Raw genomic sequence first — 18,730 nt, 5'->3', positions numbered from 1 at the left:
AATAAAAAGTACGATACGGAAATATATATTGTATAACTTTTAGATGCGTCATGTATCGTTATGTATACACACAAGTTATTTTATTAAATATTATATCACGTAAATTTTTTAAGACAAATTTTAAAAGAATTGTTAATGGCGTAACGATACTCTTCCTCTTATTTTTGAGAACGTAAACAAAATTTATTGAACAAAAGTAAGTAGTGAACGCAAAAAGACGGTAAGCTTTCGTCAAAGTTATTGGCATAGGCTATAAATTTCTTCATTGATTCGCGTAAATTGAATTCCTTCGCTTTCGGAGCTCGAACGCAGTCAATTATCATTTCGTGATACACGCTATTATAAACACGTACGGATAATTAAGTTCTTAATTATTAAACTATACTATAACTGCGTAGTGTGTCTTCGCTCAATAAATTAATTGTTTGCTTTCTATTTGTGCATGTTCTGTGATGCCTTAGATTGCGTTCGCTTTGCGTTCTAAATGGGCGTGTACGAGATATTTACATTAAACATAAGAATAATAGACAATTAGAGGAGCATACAGTGCGGCGCAGAGGTTCTTATAAATTAATGGAAAAGAAAAAGAGAGGGACCTTTCTTTCCCCTCGGGGGGCATACGTGCGCTCGCGTGACGTATCTTATTTTCTTCACACTTTCATGCGCATTTTGGACTTACGTAAATCCGTACGTGGAATTTCGCCGCGACGAACCGTGAACGATGCCGACGCGACGGCATCGTACCGATCTGATCGTTATTCAGCGTAATTCGTGATGTATTACCTGGATATAAACGCAGTCCACACCGGAACGGGTCGTTGTAAGCGCATATGGTCGCTGCGTTATAAATCGCAAGCATGTCGTTGATTAAGCGATTGTACTGTGAAAAAATCATGTTATTATTACTAAGTTTACTCTCGTAATTTTATTACTGCTATATTTACTGTTACGCATATTATCTGATATAAGCGCTATAATTGCTAATACAAACAAAACATTCACCCTGTCCAGTTGATCAGGTGGTAGTGCCGAAGGGCCCACCACGGACAAATAACGGAGTCGTCGTCTGATGATGGGGTCTCGAACAGAATTTATATCGATCCTCGAGATTAAAAGCCATGCTTGGTACTGGAAATCCGCATATAAGCGTTGAGCATCCAGCTGAAAGCGTAAAGCAAAATATTGAAAGCAATTCTCGTGTAAAACGAAAACAAATACATTTTATTACGCTGATGGAGAGATAGGTAATAATCGTCTCAATTATTTTTCAGTAACAAGTATTATGTATTGCCTTTTGTATTGAATTTTAATTGTATTAATTGTGAAAAAAATATTGCTGTGTAATTAATGTAACATGTGCAATTGTATTAATTAACGTAACATGTTAACTACATGACGTAAGAGAACTAATCTCTCGGCGACTGATTAGGAAACGCAGTTGCAGTCCAACACGAATAGACGAACGACGGTTTTACCGTTAGAGATAAAACCGTCGTATCTATGCTTTTCCCGCACAGTAACCTGCATTCAAGGAAAAGTAACTAAGAAAGTAAAATTGTATTTGAGGACTTGCACATTTGAATATAATTTTTATTTATTAATATATTATGCAATTATCGCATAATATATTATACTTATAGATAACTTAAAATTATAATAATATTTATGGGTTTTTTTTGAAATTTATAACAATTCGCATACAGTACAGTCCTCTAAAAGAGGTTCTAAAGACGTCTAGAGGACGTCTACACGTCTCTAGGGCGTTTCCTGGATGTCCCTCAGAAACCTGTGCTGTGTGGAATATATTTACGTATCATACATTTATCATTATATGAAAAACCGCATGACATAGCCGGATACGTAAATGTAAATTCCAGTTGTGTATATTTCCACGTACAATGATAACATGTGTAAGAAATCAACTCGGAGAGCAGTACACGTAATTATTATATATAGTAGATATATATATATATATATATATATATATAATATACAGAGTCCGGCCGAATAATATGTAAAAGCGGGCACGACGTGATTCCTTATGAAAAAATAAACAAAGTTTTTCGATTATAAATAACTTCAATGACTAGTAATTAATCCTTTATAGAACGGAAAAGCCACTATAGTGACTCTGAAACAGTGTCACATTTTAAATCAAGAAGTATAATAAAATAATAAATTATGACAAATCTCATTCAAGGAAAGGCTGTAAAATTTAAAAAATAGGTCTGGCTTTTCAAAGATTAATATCATATATGAATAAATTAAAAAGAAATCAAGTCAGGCTACAAAAGTTTGAATATTTATCTAATTGTTTGATACGGTCAAGGACATTCAGTCTAATCACAACTCTATTCAGATAAAAATCTCCACAGAGATATGGTAGAAGCGGTAGGATCACGGTATAAATTTTAAATTAAGTAAATATTCAAATTTGTATAAATCTAGTCCAGTTTCTTTTTGATCAATTTATGTACATCTTCCCTGCGACAGTGAGGCAAGAGGAGGCGGTGATTCGACGTACATCAACGTTCTTCGCGAAAAAAGGAAACAGGGGTCGCCTTAATTATCGTTAACATTACGCGATGCGAGTCTCGCTAGGTTTCGCATTGAAAAGTACAAAACTCCCGTTTCCCGACGATACGGGGCGGCTAACCGTATTGCACAATCGTTCAGGATGATTATCACGACAATGGCATCGCCTGGGAAGATTTCCCGCGGAGGCGTTCGGCCTTTCGCGGACAATGCGAGCACGTCTCGTGCCAGGGAAAATCGTCGGCAGTGAGGTAGCGTTGGTGCACAGGCGGTTTGTCAGCCGATTGACAAGTCAATGTGTGCGGATGGCACGAAGAGTCTCGCGGGAGGATACCGAGAGGAGGTCGAGGTCTCCTTGAAGACGTTTCGTACAGGGTGGATGAGAAATATGCGATTGTACGTGACTCATTTTCCACGGTTGTCGCTGTACTTTGTTACAACGTTGAAAAAAACCCAGCCTTTTTAAATTATTGCCTTTAGAATTGCATCTTCACACTCTCTTCATCTAATAGGTAATTATATCCTTTAATCTTTTCATCTAATATTTTTTAAATTTCAACAGTAATTACCACAGACACCGATATGCGAGAGAAAGATTTTTTTATTGTGATGTCTGAATGATATGTTTGTATACTTCTGAAGTTTAATTTTTAATTTCACATAGATTACGATAAAGTCAATTTCTGCTGTTTCTAAATTAAGTATTGTTCCCTCTCTTTTAAATTTTAATTAAATCTTATTCATAAGTAATCATTTAGATTATAAACAAGACGAAGTTTTTCCAATACTCGTGAATTTGCTGCATCACTGATACGTTCCTACGAAAACCTGAAACATGGTATTTCATAAGATAGCCTAAATTGCAAATAGAGGGACAGGCCATGCGGGTTGTGCGTTTTAAAGTTTCGAAATTTGTCAGTCTGATTGACGAGAAAGTTTTAAATCTGGTTAGTGGGTTAGCTAAAGTATCGTGACAAAATATTTAACAAAAATTTTTTTTAGTGTGCTCAAATAAAATATTATGACAAAATTCTTATCTAGTAAAATAGAAAATTTTTTTCCTTTAAAATAGGCTAAGTCCACAACCTCACTTTAAGAGGCCCTAAGCCGTAAAATCGTAAGAAATTGAAAATCATAGTTGAATGCGAGAAAAATAATCGACTGTGATTGGTCAATTTCTTACGGCTTTACGGCTTAGGGCCTCTTAAAGCGAGGTTGTGGACCCAGCCATAAAGTTTAAATTTACTTATACTTTACCGCTTGTAGTTGCGTATATTCGTTGACGTTGGTTTCGTATGCCCATTGAGCTATCACATTAGCGCTACATCTTTCTGCGCCGAGGAAATCTAATCTAGCTAAGATGTTTTGGAAATTTACTTCATTGGGTGGTAGCTGTCGGTTAGCATCTTCATCTCTGTAGGGCGGTAGATCCAATTGACCGGAAACTGCTGATAACAGGCAGAGTGCAAGCACTGTCCATCTTACCTAAATCAAGGACAATCGTTATAATATAGTTTTGAACATATTCCCTGCCTTTATTTCAGCAATAATAGAAATGGTGACAGATTTAAATCATAATCTTATTATTAATTTTCGATTACTGAAGGTATTAAATTATGAATATTTAATGCATACACTGTAAAAAATACAATGTTAATTTTAACTTAAAGACGTTGAGTAGATTTTCTGAGACATGCAAAAATGTTAAAATTAACATTTTTGTGTTAATTTTAACATTTTTGCATGTCACTCAACGTCTTTGAATTAAAATTAACATTTTATTTTTTACAGTATACAATATAAAATATTCTCTTCTTTAGTGATCTCTTTGATAATCACTTTAGAGAGGGAATAATTTTGTGATTAGATATTTGATTTGTTCAGAGTTGTCTTGAGAGCAGAGGCAACTTTTTGTTTTAGATTTGAATTTACATATGCTGGGAAGCGATAACCAGAGTAGTTTTCTGTTGCCTTCTTTAATCGATAAAATACGTTTTTTCTAAAATAACATTCATTATTTTAAGTAATATTTCCATAAAATTTAAATCTTATGTTATATTAATCAGTTTTTACTTTAATTTTTGTATTGTTCAATACTTGGTTTAATACTTATGTATTTCTACTATTTCGGTAATTGGAGTAAGGTTGTCGATAAGATTGATGAATTTGGCCGCATGCGTGTATACCCATTGATTCGTTCCCATAAATATACTTAATTTCGCTCGTTTCTTTCATGTTTAGCCTACGGCTCGTTTTCACTCGAAATATGGGGACTAATCACATAATAATTTATTTAGTCAGTTCTCTCTTTCAAAATATAAAAATATAACAATTCAAATAATTGAAAGATATCTAAGTTTTCAAAAATATAATAAACTAAAATATTCAGAGATAATGAAAGTACAATGTGGTTGTATGGGCACAAATTATCACGTTATAAAGATATTAACTATAACATTGAAACACCTTTTTTATCTCTCACTTGACACAGAATACAAATTGGACGTTTCTGTTTTGTGTTGTTGATATATAAACGGAAGGTGAACATTTCCGAGCTTTTTAGCGATATATCGATCAAGAGGATAAAGTGGTGTAGTTGTCAAAGAAACGAACGACCTGGACTGGGTAATGACCTTTCAATAATATATCACTAAGACCAAACGAATTTCCGTACTTTCCTTACAATGTTATTTTCAATGATCATTGTATCGAATTACATATAATGCAAAAATAAAATCTTAAATAAATAATTTTCATATTATTAAACGCACTTTATTTATTTATAAATTATCGACATCAAGAAAAGAGATAATATCGATAAAGCTGTTGATGTGATATCAATATAAAAATATTCTAAAATTTTACATCAAGTAAAATGTAATAGGGATAGACTAGAATTGAAAGCAATAGAAAGAATGTAAAATTGCGAGTATATACAAAACAAATTTTTTAGATTAATAGTTTGATGATTAACAATTGATGATTGTAAGTCGACTAACACGTGTATATTCCAAAATTACAGGCGGCCTATTTCAGGTGAGTGTCATCAAAAAACCTGACGTGAAGCCAGGTCGAGTCACCTGTTTATGAAGGACTTAAATAATTTAAATCGAATTTGGAGTATACAGACCACAGCTTAAATACATGATATAAACGTAGTTGTCTGTATTAGTTTCATCTCTGGTCTCCCTTAATGGACTCAGCTTTCTCTCGCAAAAAAATAATTATAGTTAATTCATAAAGCGATGGGGCCTTCGCGCAAAGTGGGATTGCCGTGCCACAAATTACCGCACGTAAATTATTATTATGGGACCTCTGACTCTCATACAAGTTAATATAGAAATTTCATTGTTTTTTTAAATCACGTCATGACATTATGAGCGGAGCATTTACGCGCAATTCATTTGTTGGTCTCACGGTCACGTGTTACGTCTTCGCGTTACGTATTTCCTCCCAGCATGAAAGGTATCTGCTTATGCACAGTAGTAGGTCACTTGTGGTTGATCGAGATGCGATGACCTTGGTTTGGTACAATTGCGCTTATAGAAAAATATCTTTTCTATTTTTTTTAACGTGCAACTGCGTGAGATTTAGTATTTTACGGTATTCCGACTAAAGTAATTGCTTTTGCTAAAATAAGCGCGTTTTAATAATATTCTTTATAAATCAATAATATTATATTGTAATTATAACAGTCGGTAATGAGATGTCACGAAGATTTATGAAAAATAGTCTAAGCATACTCGATCATACAAACGAGGTCATCGTTACATGTAATTGTTATATGGTAGTATCATGCATTATGATCTAACGAATGAGATGATTCATTAATGCCAAGAAACCTTGCATCTATTTTCTAACAGTTTTTCTTATACAAAACCCGCTATATTAATTTAAACAATACAAGGTGTAACGTAATATATGGAATTATTTGGGAGATAATTTCAGTACTTAAAATAAAAAATAAGTTCATTTGGGTATAATATATAAACAATATTCCCCCCCTTCCTAGATAGATTCCATATATTATTATTCATTATATTCGGACCTGCTAATGTCTCTGTATTACATCTTGTGTAACTAAAATAATCATTTCTAATCTGTACTGTAATTACTGAAAGTTATAGAGTATTTAAAATCACTTAAGTAATATCGACAAGTCTACATTTAACAGACTAATTCAAATAGTTTTAAGCAAATTATTGTTATTTGCATTTATAAAAAAATGTTGAAATTTTGAATAAGAAGAATAGTGAGATAATGCAATATTAATTATACAAATAGATATTAGACAAAAAAAATTTTTCGTAAGAGCAAAAGAGTGATTATAAAAAGTAAATTGCTTGTTTTTATATGACTAATACCTGAACATATCTTCGTATATCCGGAAAATTACTGTATGAAACATGGTGACACACACAGTTTTAACACTCTTTCAGATTTACGTTTATCCTCTCTTTCGCTATTTAAATTCCTAATTTAATCTATTAAACACATTTGTGCATACATAGGGAGACATTCACGATGTTTAACACTAGAAGGAGCGCACTTATTATTTCGACAGGTGCAGTGTCTTCTCTTAATTAATCGTAGCTCACTTAATTTTTATTGTTTCTCAAATTTTGCAATTGTTTCACTGAATAGAATTACACGACGTATGAAAATCACGCAATTTGCGTTAAAATAATGATGAACAATTTTCATCCTTCTAGCGTTAAAATCACTGCAGGAGACAGCCACCCCCATCGTCAACGAAGACTTACGGAACTGCTACTGACGTGATCCAACATCCCGCCGGTTCCACTAAAGACGAACTTCATGAAAATTGAAAATCCTCGATAATGATCATTTACTATCAATCCGATTGGGTACACGCAACAAAACTCCTCGTCGTACGAAATTCCGTTCCACCGATCGAGCACGACTAACACGAGCGACGGTCTTGTTCTGCCGACGCTAAAAGCCTCGTGGACGACGCCAAGTGTACATTTATCCCTGCGAAGCTGTTCGAACGCGACCACGAGGAGGTCATCCGTAGCGAAGAAGGTGGGGGATTCGCGCACACCTCGTTCGTGTCGTTGGTTCGTCGTTGTCGCTGTTGCTTAGACAGATTGTCGTGGGAGTAGGTGGAAGTAGCCGAGGACGAGAATAAGAAGACGAATAGCTTTGTAATGTCGCATTTAAGGGAGGAACTCCCTTTGGAAATCAACTTAAAAGTTACGGATATGAATTAGGATTAAGAAAATTTATAAAAATAGATAGATTAGCAAAGCTTTTTGTTGTGTAATAATTCCTTCGATGTCACGAAAGCAGAAGACGATAGGAAATTTCACGAAAAGTGTGTTGATTAGATTGAAGAGAAGTAGGAATTTAAGGATAAATGATGAATTAAGGATAAACAGAAATAGGCTCGCCAAGTAATGACGACAGACAGGATGATGGGTTGAGGGCCAATCGGCCATCGATTGCGACAACTGGAGGCTCTCACGTTGACAAGAGTCATTCGCCGACTCCTCTCAATGAGACCCATTGTCTATTAGAGCGCACGTTTGCTCTTTGCAACTCTGTAAACATTAAAGATTTATTTTCAAAACTGCAAATAGAAAAGAGTGCCGAAGCGGCAAGGCGTAGAAATTGCTTAAAGTATTATAATATATTTTTTCTTGACAATAAGATTTAAATAAACGACCCATTAAGAATTTGATAGCTTAATTCACGGTAATGATGAGTAAGCGGAAATTACGATTTAATCTTAAATACTTGCATCTGCGATACCCATTTAAGTCATACCGATGAGAAAAGAAATCGCGTCGATGCATTTTTATAGATAACAGACGTGAAGACGTTACTTTATTACTAAGACAATAAAAAATGTATGCCTCATCATTACTACATAATGTATAGAAAAGGATAAAGACTGGCTGTTTTTACATCTTAATTTTCATCGATCAATTTTACATATAGAGTGACGCAGTCTACGCTGAAAAAAGTTTACTATAGCTCAATAAATATTTGTTTCAATACTTGTAAGTAAACATTTAATAAATAAATATTTATGCGTAATAAAGAAAAATAATATAGCTAAGTCAAATTAAAAATTCTTGTATCAAATAAGTATACATATAAAAATAACAATAAGAAGAATAGGAAATAAATATGTGTTAACATTTAGTAAATGTTTACTTACAAATATTCGAAAAAATAATAATTAAAATATGGTAAACTTTTTCTCAATGTATATTTTATGTCTTTAGGGAGTTTAAACGTTTAATATTTCATATAGCGACGTATATTGATTCGTGCGTGGCGTTCTTTATTTATTTGTCCAATAGAATTAACGAAATTGTGTCGAATAGCAATTTTGTCAATCTTCATTCGTGAGGTGAGATTTATGGGTAGATAATGTCCGGTAGCCATCGCTTTATATATATACCTATATATATATATATATACACATCGATTAAATAAGCTCAGTAAACACTAATGTCATACGTTTAAATTTCTTTTTCCCTCTATTTTATATATTTTGTACATTTAAAATTTACTTACCAATTTTGAATCGAGAACACAAAATACAGTTGCAACAGTGCGGAAAGCTGTGGTTTATCAATAACGTGCACTCTTCGCAAGATTTATGCCCTCGAAACATATTGCACGCATATAAGTACTAAATTACTGATATTGCACATTTTCGATTTAATTAACCCGATTTCGTTACTCGAAACGTATCGCGCGTAGGTTGAAATTACGCGACACGGTTTTCGAAATTTTGGGGTTATTAATGGAACACATCACTGATGTGCGCAGCTCGACACTGAGTGTCGCGACGCACTTTAATTAGCGAGTAGAGTTCTGATTTTATATTTAAATATCTGTCGACTGCATAACGTATAATTCGATGTTCGTGTACCTACATCGGCGACGCGAAAACTTTTTATCATTCAAGGTTTATTTATCGCGTTAGTTTGCGAGATGCCGCGGGTATCGAGTGAATACAGCTACTTGTGCGCGATCGTATCTTTTTTTTCGCGGTTTGTTTTTATAGTGAAGTGCGCCGCGAATGATTAACGATATCGTGCAAATTATCGTTGTATTTTGGTTGATCACAATCGGTTACGTTTTCGCGAGTGAGTGACGAGGGATGAAGAAGGACGATGAGGGTAAGAGAGAGGCCCAGGAGAACATCAGGAATCAATCATGAGGTGAAAATTATATAGATAGAGAATGACTTTTATAAATGAGAGGTTAGGTTTAGTTATTTCCGACCCTCATACCCTAATCGAATTTAATATACTGATCAAAGTAATATTGAAAAATACTATACTAGTTTGAATATTAAAAACAATTTAATACTTTTAAAACAAGTAATTAATCATTATCTTCTGTTATCTACTTTTGAAATAATATTGATGACTTTCAAGAGAATCTTGTAATTCAGAGTAATAATTTGAAATTAATACTTTTGAGGTGTTTTGTTTTACATATTTAAATTTTATTAATTTGAAGCCTATTCGCTTTTTTGAACCTATTATGTGTACACCAATTAAAAAATTAAAATCACTCACACACACACACACTAATATAAATTAATTTATCTTTATAACTTTTACTAACTAAATTAAGAATAAATATATGATTAATAAATGAACAACAGATTGTTGTGTAGGAAATGTATTATATATGATGGATTGTAATCTTTTATAAACAACTCGCTTCGATAATTGCGACCGGTGCCGGTGTCGCCGCTCATTGAAACACGTTGCTCATTCGCGTTTGTCGCGCTCGCTTGCCAGCATAATGATCGCAACTTTAAACTTTAAACATACTCTACGCGATATTATTCGCCAACTTTAATCACTCGAAGGTAATTGCGACTTCCATATTTATTGTACAAGGATCTTCGACTCTAATTTCTAAAATATGCTGTTGAAGTCTTACGCGATAATTGCAACATACTTTGTATGCATGGGCAAATATAGCACCTATGTATACCTGAACAGACATAAAAGTTGCAGAAATCATGAGTGCGATGTGTCTGCGCATACGATTCGTAGATGAATCGCCGAAAGGCGTGTCGGATGAAACATCGATGAATAGGTTTTGCGAAGCACCGACTTAAAAACGATTCCTATATAATTTCCAGCATTATGAGATGACTCATGTCTCGCGTAATTACGCTCGATCTCATCGAGACAGCACGACACGTGTCGTTTCCCGATTCCAATCGACCTTTCTTTCTCTTGGGAATTGTGGCGCCATTGTTTAAAATCCGAGTGAATAAATTATGTAAAAAAAAAAAAAAAAACGTTCGGTAAATTGTGAATTCGATGTACTTCTTTAACAAGGAGTTTACGCAGAAGAAACAATTTTGTTAAAATAGTAAAAAATTTAGGTACACAAATACAGATAATTTAAAAATAATTTTATTGAACCGTCAAAATAATTAATTATTTTGACGGTTTTTAATAATTATTGAGAAAAACTCGAATACGATGAGCAATACTGCAAAAAAAATTTGAACCTTCTTGCAATCCGCTCCGTTCCGGATGTCACAGCTATATATATAATAAAAAAAAAAGGAGAAAAGCATGCAAATTGCGGATAGCATATGTGTAAGTGTAATAATAACGTGCTCGCGTTACGAGTGTTACAACTCGTAAACTTGACGCATAGATATGAATCGGTCCGCGTACCTATATATCGTACACGAGCGTGTTCTCGCGAAGCGTGTTCGCGCGGTAGCTGATCTTGAACTACATGTTCCACTTAGCTTTCATGATCGGCACTCTCTTTGACAGCCCCGGCGACCGCGCAGGGTTATCTGTGTAACGTATGATTGCGATTAATACGATGGTAGCTCGCGGTAAAGCAGCGTAAACAACCGCGCCCAAGCAGGCTGAGAGGATAGTCCCACGACGATCTGGAATGTACGTAGCTGTGCGAATGGTCTAGGCCGTTTTATGAGACCTTGGAGTCGTTATGGCGAAGTTCTTACGTGCATACGTATATATTCTGCATATTCCGTACCGTATGATGCCGCTCGCACGTATCCACAGCCCGATATACTCTCGTTTACATAATCCGCTCTTACATCGTGGATATTGTATAATATAGGAAAATATGGCTCATATTATTTTATCTTAAGTTTTACTATATTGAACGTTGTTCGTAATTCACGTTGTTTTTGCTTTGCGTCATACTGCGAGCTGGAAAAAAGAAAAAGATTTGCATCTTTAACGATTTGTCGTTTACAGCTACCATTTGCTCAAGTATGACTATATTATTTTTAAAATTGTAGATAATTATTTCAAAGTACTGTTATTATAGTTTACGATGCTAATTGTATCGGCAAACAATTTCGAGATTTTTTCCTTTAAAGAAAGCTTTTGATTTAAAGGTAGTAAACGTTAGAGAAAAAAATTTTATTAAAAATTTACATTAGAAAATTCAAATTTTAGTTAACTTTGGTTAACGCCGTTCTTAAAATAATATATTTAATACAATAAATAATAATATCATTTAAATATAATACACGATGATGTCATATGATTTGTTCTTTTGGCTACTTTATAATGATTATACCAACGTGGAAACACATAAAAAATTTTGCTTGCTTCATAAAATTAAATCAACATGTATACTCTAGAGTTACGACCCCAATGCCATTGGTGTCATGCTCGTACAGGTATCTCTTAGAAGTTCCCTGCGTGCCTAGACTTGGACAATGCTAATCTCATTGGCAGATAATACGTGCACTGGTCTCACGTACCGACCGCATTTTTAGTTTCAAGTACGCATATACACGAATGTGTTTATCGTACGTTTGTACTGCGTGTTTCTCGTGACTTTTTATCGTTTTCGGGCGGGCCTTAATCGACTTTGTTCATGTTGTAGAAGAATATCATTGCATGGGCAGAAAAAGCGAGATGACGTGGTACGTTGATACTTGCGCAATTCGTCGTACTCCAACGCTAGTTTATAAGTGGCACAAGCCGCAAGGAATTCAAAATTGCCGGAAGTGCATTGTCGTTGCCGATATTTTCGATCATTGTTATTCATAAATATACAGTTATATAGCCAATTCTGTGATTTCCTTCCCTCGGAGCGAGTAACGTCTTTGATGGTAGACACGATGTTTTCTATTTCATTGTCACTATTTGACGTCACTCATTCTGAGAGTTATTGTATCACTTTTCTATTTTAACATCATACACATCTGTTATTTATTCAATCCACTTTCAAAAGATTCGAAAAGATATTTGGATTGTGACTTATAAGAAATATATGCAAGTTATTAGAAACTATGAAAAGTTAAACTTTAAAAAGTTTATCTATCATTATCAAAAAAACATACATGTTTAATTTTAAATACAATGTTTCTATATTATTTTTTGCAAACTTTGTTACATGTTTATTAAATATAACTTTATAAGGGGTTTTTCTTAATTTTTAAGAATTCGCGCACGATTTATAAAAATTGATTATTTTACTAAATGTGTACAAAAACAAAGCATGTTTAAAATAAGACATTTAACAGTATCATCATATTTTATCATATTCGTTAATAGATATAATAATTTAACTAAAGTAATATATATAATATATAAAGATAAAAATAAAAGAATATAGGAAAAATTTTTCATTATTTTTTCGCAATGTATTATAGATTTTCCTATCGTTTCCTTCTTCGAAGCCTTGAAATTAATAAGACGTGTACTTTTCTGAACTATGAATTTTCTATGCGTGTATTATCACGCGATAACAATGCGATCGTAATGAGTACCGATAATTATTTATCTCTGGACTTAGAGTCGAGGAAACGCGTGGGAAAGTGTCGAGATGAGTAACCGGTATTACGCTGTTAAGAATTATGCAAAGCAGAACGCGACAATGCGTGCGCGGATGCAAGAATTATTCGAACGGTCGATGAAATCTTTTACATGGACTTTGAAAGATCGCGTATCTCGTTGGGAAAATGCAAAAAGATAACGCTACTCATTCTTAAACAATCTATTTGCATGCAGATTTTACAATAGAGTTTTATTTATATAATATTTATAGAATCTTATTTATGTTTTTGTATGTTTATTTTATTACTTATTTTATTGTAATAAAGTTTATATATATGTATGTACATTCCGATTAAAAAATATTTTTGTATTATTTTGAATATTTTTTTGTATTACATGGTACATAAAGTTAGTAATCAGAATTCAAATCTGATTTCTGACGAAGAGACAGATCTCGTCTAAGTTAACGAACCGAGTTAACGAGCAAGCCAAGCGGAGAAACAAATCTCCGTGATGCGGTAAAATTGATTTCATGAACTCGATCGCAAACAACAGCAAGAAACTGGCCTGATTGCCGGTCGGTCTTCAAGGTGATCTGTCCAAGGAAATAAAGCGGAAATACGTAATGCAAATAGTGTATTACATAAAATGTGCCTTACGTTACTTAAATAAATCGGCGAAACGAGGCGCGGATAATCGCGAACGCACGCCGCACGCGTTGTACTAAACGCTCTGCCGACAAAGCGTTCGCGCGCTTAACTGCAGTTAAAGCGAGATCGTAAAAAGGAGCGATTTTATGAGCGTGCCATTTTTATCTCGTCCCATTTAGAATACAAATGAAGAGGAGTACGATATCCCTTGGCGTTACTGCGGTTGCGGCGGATTGCGAGCCTCTCGGTTTTGATCTCACTTGCACTTTTAATTCCGCGTGCGAGTGGCATCAGGGGCAATCTGTAACTCCGTGTAATTGTCCGTATAATTACGAATCACACGACGGTAAGCATGGATTTAAAATTGCTCTCGGTGTTTTCTTAATCGAAAGAAGAAGCTCGTAATTAAAAAAATCTCACCGTCCGTAAATAGCGTAGAAACGTGATTGCTGAAGCTATCATGTCTCTTCTTGCATTTTTCCGTTCTAATTCGGTGAAATATGCGCGCAATCGCCTTCTCAATCAGGCACGAAACTTTTCGTGCGCCGCTGTTTAGTCAGCGATTAAGACGGTTTCCTCGCGATATTACGTAGTCATTAACGGAGTTGTGTTGCTTGTCGCTCGTCGTACTCACGACCCTGCGTATTCTCTGAATCACGTCGATTGAGTAAGAGCCAGCCTTCTTTTTTCCACACACGTACCGCGATATGTGTGTCGTGTGATTTGATGCGGCGAACCACGTATAAAAGGTAAAAAAAAAAGCTTTATTTGACGAGAGAGAGAGAGAGACACGTCGATTGCGCAACATCGTAGGATCGTAGAAATTTGCATAGGGCAGATTCGTAATGTTCTTTATTGCGATCTTCTTCGTGAATTTTAATGCAACGCTTCTCATAAATTCATTTGACGTTACAGCTTTTAATGCTGGCCGCAATACACAATAGTCTCTGGCATAAATCTCGTTATATACATGTTTTCCTACATTAATTTAATTTCCGCATATTCGTTAGTAACGCAGCAACTTTGCCTAGCACGTGCTATATTTATTCTATATAAATACATGTTTCTCAAGAATCTTTTCCTGAAGTACATGTGTCATAGAAGGAATTTATAAATCATTTTTTGTGCTTGAATGTTTGAAGAAATCTTCTTACACAATACATTAATATTAAACAGTAGCAAACATTGATCAACTTTTTCTGTAAGGAGTTAATGTTCGAAACAGTTTTATCGAGTAGATATATACTTGTATATAATAAATTCAAGGTAGTAAGCTATAATTATGGTTGTGTGAGAGTACAAAGCGTTAAGTTATTCTAATAATAAAGATTGATGTAAAGTAAATTAAAATATGTAAGATATTAAAACATATAATATATTGAATTAAATTATACAAATATATATATATAAAAGAAACATATATATTATAGTTAAATAATATATTTATCTCTGAATAATATAAAAATGAATTCTTTATGTATATAGAAATGTAATCCGATTAGATAACAAAATGGGCAATTCCGGTTATTAAGTAAAATATATAAGTAAAACAGGCAATTAGACGGCCTTATGGAGGTCAAGATCAGCATAAGACACAGAATTTGTATGTGTGATATGTCTGCTGGTCAAATTACCATTAATTGTGACAAGGAAGCTTAACTTCAGTGTCAGTCAATGCAAAGTGCGACGAAAGTAAAGCCAGGCGTATTTATGACGACGAAAAATCGACTCACGTTATCAGATATAATCTTAAACTCAGGGAGCTAATCAGTTAATCGCGATAATATTTAATATTATTCAAATTGAAATTAATAATTCCGTTATGATACAGTTTATTATTAAAATACGTAAAACATTTTCAAGAATAAAATCTTTGCACGACATTGACCGAGTTACACTTTCTTTCTTTTAAAATGCGACTAATTCTTTTGTATGTAAAATGATGTCGTGAGATCGCAAAATTCCGCTATGAGCGGCAATTAATTTTATCTCTGAAAGACAGGAAGGTGCTTGATGAATGTAATGGCATAAAACGCATTATTATGTACAGATTATATTATCTCAATATATAGGTAGTGAGATCGACAATTAATTGTACGCAAGTTTTTAATTATGTAACGTAAATCGATGGAAATAAGCGATGCAGGTTGTCGAGATTTTCTTCAACATCTGTCATGATTCTGTAAGAAACCGCAAGACATTTTATAACGCTCATTGCATAGTCAATTGTGAGGCAATGTCCGATTTAAAAAAAAAAAATTTTATTATAATAGTTTATTACTAAAAGTTAAACGTCAACTTTCATTGCATTATTATTAACAGAATATATATAATATATATAGTATTAACAATAGTATTAACAGAATTATTAATATTTTTTTGTATTAAGAAGAGCCTCTACTTGCAGTAGTCTTTATCCAATAAATATGTCTGCAAAAATTTACGCCTCAGAGAATTCAGTAATGACTTTTGGGCGCGTCATTGATATGAAACACCGGAAGTGGCGGTGATGATTACCGCAAGGTAAATTCGTTTTGCGATCCTGTATACCAGAAACTGTCGCGCGATTTTGTGAGTCATTGAAAACGTCATATTATAATAATTACCTAGTGCGCGATGATGCTGCAGGTAAACGAGGGATTATTTCCTAGAGATAAATGACGTATAGTGAAAGATTGTTTCTAATCGACATTTCGTCATCTTCAGATATATTTCAGTAATGTACGAATGTAAGAAATAAATAGTTTCTAGTGAAAAAATTACATTCTACAGTTGATAAATTAACATTGTCTTTGGATATTGTATTTTAATTTCCAATTTTAATGGTTTTTTTTAATTCTGGTAAAATCTTTATGATTAAATTATATTTATTAAATTAAAATAGTTAAATTTGTAAAAACTGTTTTCAATAGAAACATATATGGATTATTGTGAAAAAAATAAAAACTTTTTAAATATATAACTATATAGCGAAAATAAAGAATAAAAATTAAATTACCTACTGCGATGAGTTTTAAAGTGTCGCCATCGACGAAGAAACTTGTAAGGTGCTAGATAGAAAAGTGATAGCGGCGCTGTATTGGTAAAACTTCTCAATCTACCGTATGATGGTAAAGAATAACCATCAAGCGATGCTAACAAAACCTGTAAAGATATATTGTATTATATACAAATCATATAGTTATATATTTATTTTATTAAATTCAGATAGGAAGAAACGGTTTTATCAAAATGTTGCAAATTTAGAGGTTCGAAATTTATTTCACTAAATGTAGATCATTATAGAAAAATAGAAGATATTATCATGTAAAAGATAATTAAACGAGAATTCTACCTTATCTTTGAACAGAACGTTATTTTCATTTCTGGATTTTTTATATCTCTCGGTAAGTTCAATTCCTGTACGTAAAAATCCTGATTTTTTATCTTATTTGCATTAAACTGTCGCATGCAATTCAGTGGCACCATAATCTATAATTATCAATATTTAATACGTGACATGAGCTGTCAATATATGGTTGCTGCAATCATCCGGTCAAATCGTTAGTGATCTAAAGGAATTTTGTTCTTACGCAAATTTCAGTGAATCTCGTTTGGCACAAATCAACTTACCCAATCGAACTGTTTCAATCGAAATACGTGCGTACAGCATATGAAAGAACAGAATCTCAGTCAGTTTAACTCGAGTACTATAATTCCCTTTTGCGTTATATAACTGTAAGTGCATATATTATAACTTTATAATAGAAAAATTTTATGACAAAAAAAACGATAAAAATTATTTTTTTGATTTTCTTAAACTCACTGAAACGATAATATTTCGATTCTCGTCAATTTTCTAATCTACTATCAAGACTGCTTTTTTGGCTTATTACGCGGTACACGCACATACATATGTAAATGTCATAATTGTTGACAAACGTGTTAGTTATGTCAGCTAATGGAATGTTAAGAATCTATTGACAAGTAGACGTCTCTATTCGAGCGTAACGTCGTTGCCAGAACTGCTTTTCCTGTGGAGATTTCAATAAATTCTGCGCGTGCGATAAGGAGTTGAATAATAGCGGCGCCACGTTAGAAACAATTAGGTGAAAATTAAGGTTTACTATTCAGCACAATATATTTTTCTTTATTATTTTTTTTTAATATTGCCTTTTTTCTTTGTACTTTTATCTTGTGTGTTTTATGTGTGATTTAATATTTATATTATTATTATTATTACTTAACGTTGTTTTAATATTTCTCAGGCATTTTTATATTTGATATAAAAATTATTTAGACTTTAAAAAAATTTTTTGCATTATTCAATTTAAAAAAAAAAAATTGCAAATTATAGTTTTTGTGAACGTTATTTTATTTATCGCAACATAGCACAATAAATTAATTTCTAACGATAAATATTCTCTAGCTTCAAATTTGAAGATTATTAAAACTCTTGACTGATTTTCAACATACATAAATCATTTGACTTTAATTAAAAAATAAAAAATAATCATATCTTAAAATTGACGTGTCACGCCTTTTTTGAAGCCTCTTTTCATTGAGGCTGCTGGTATTCTCTGATTTTGATGTAGTTTCGTATTCGGGGATTTTCGGGGTCGATTATTTCGAATCTGTACTCAAAAATTGAAAATTCGAAATAGTGGATCCACTATGACGGACGTAAAATCAAAGTAAATCCTAAAGATTGTTCGATTTTGGTAAAATTAGATATATTGGTGATTTAGAGAGTGTTTGTTACGAATCCGTTCTCAA

The 18,730-nt window shown here is 33.2% G+C and overlaps 2 protein-coding genes across 2 annotated transcripts in view; one reads left to right on the top strand and one right to left on the bottom strand.

The window, feature by feature from the left end:
• Nucleotides 1-7,413, bottom strand: part of Ance-3 (angiotensin-converting enzyme Ance-3) — a 55,643-nt gene extending 48,230 nt beyond the window's left edge. The window contains exons 1-4 of the mRNA XM_018537117.1: nt 7,299-7,413; nt 3,793-4,020; nt 1,003-1,161; nt 784-880 (exon numbers count right to left, since the gene is read on the bottom strand). Coding sequence (XP_018392619.1) covers nt 784-880; nt 1,003-1,161; nt 3,793-4,020; nt 7,299-7,355 — 541 coding nt within the window. The 5' untranslated portion in view covers nt 7,356-7,413. The remainder of the gene's footprint in view (nt 1-783; nt 881-1,002; nt 1,162-3,792; nt 4,021-7,298) is intronic.
• A 2,219-nt stretch (nt 7,414-9,632) lies between these two features.
• Nucleotides 9,633-18,730, top strand: part of Wat (worker-enriched antennal transcript) — a 33,640-nt gene continuing 24,542 nt past the window's right edge. The window contains exon 1 of the mRNA XM_018537071.1: nt 9,633-9,737. Coding sequence (XP_018392573.1) covers nt 9,690-9,737 — 48 coding nt within the window. The 5' untranslated portion in view covers nt 9,633-9,689. The remainder of the gene's footprint in view (nt 9,738-18,730) is intronic.

This window comes from Cyphomyrmex costatus, unplaced genomic scaffold, assembly GCF_001594065.2.
Source record: "Cyphomyrmex costatus isolate MS0001 unplaced genomic scaffold, Ccosl1.0 scaffold164, whole genome shotgun sequence".
NCBI lineage: Eukaryota > Metazoa > Arthropoda > Insecta > Hymenoptera > Formicidae > Cyphomyrmex > Cyphomyrmex costatus.
This window is presented reverse-complemented; position numbering and strand designations above follow the sequence as displayed.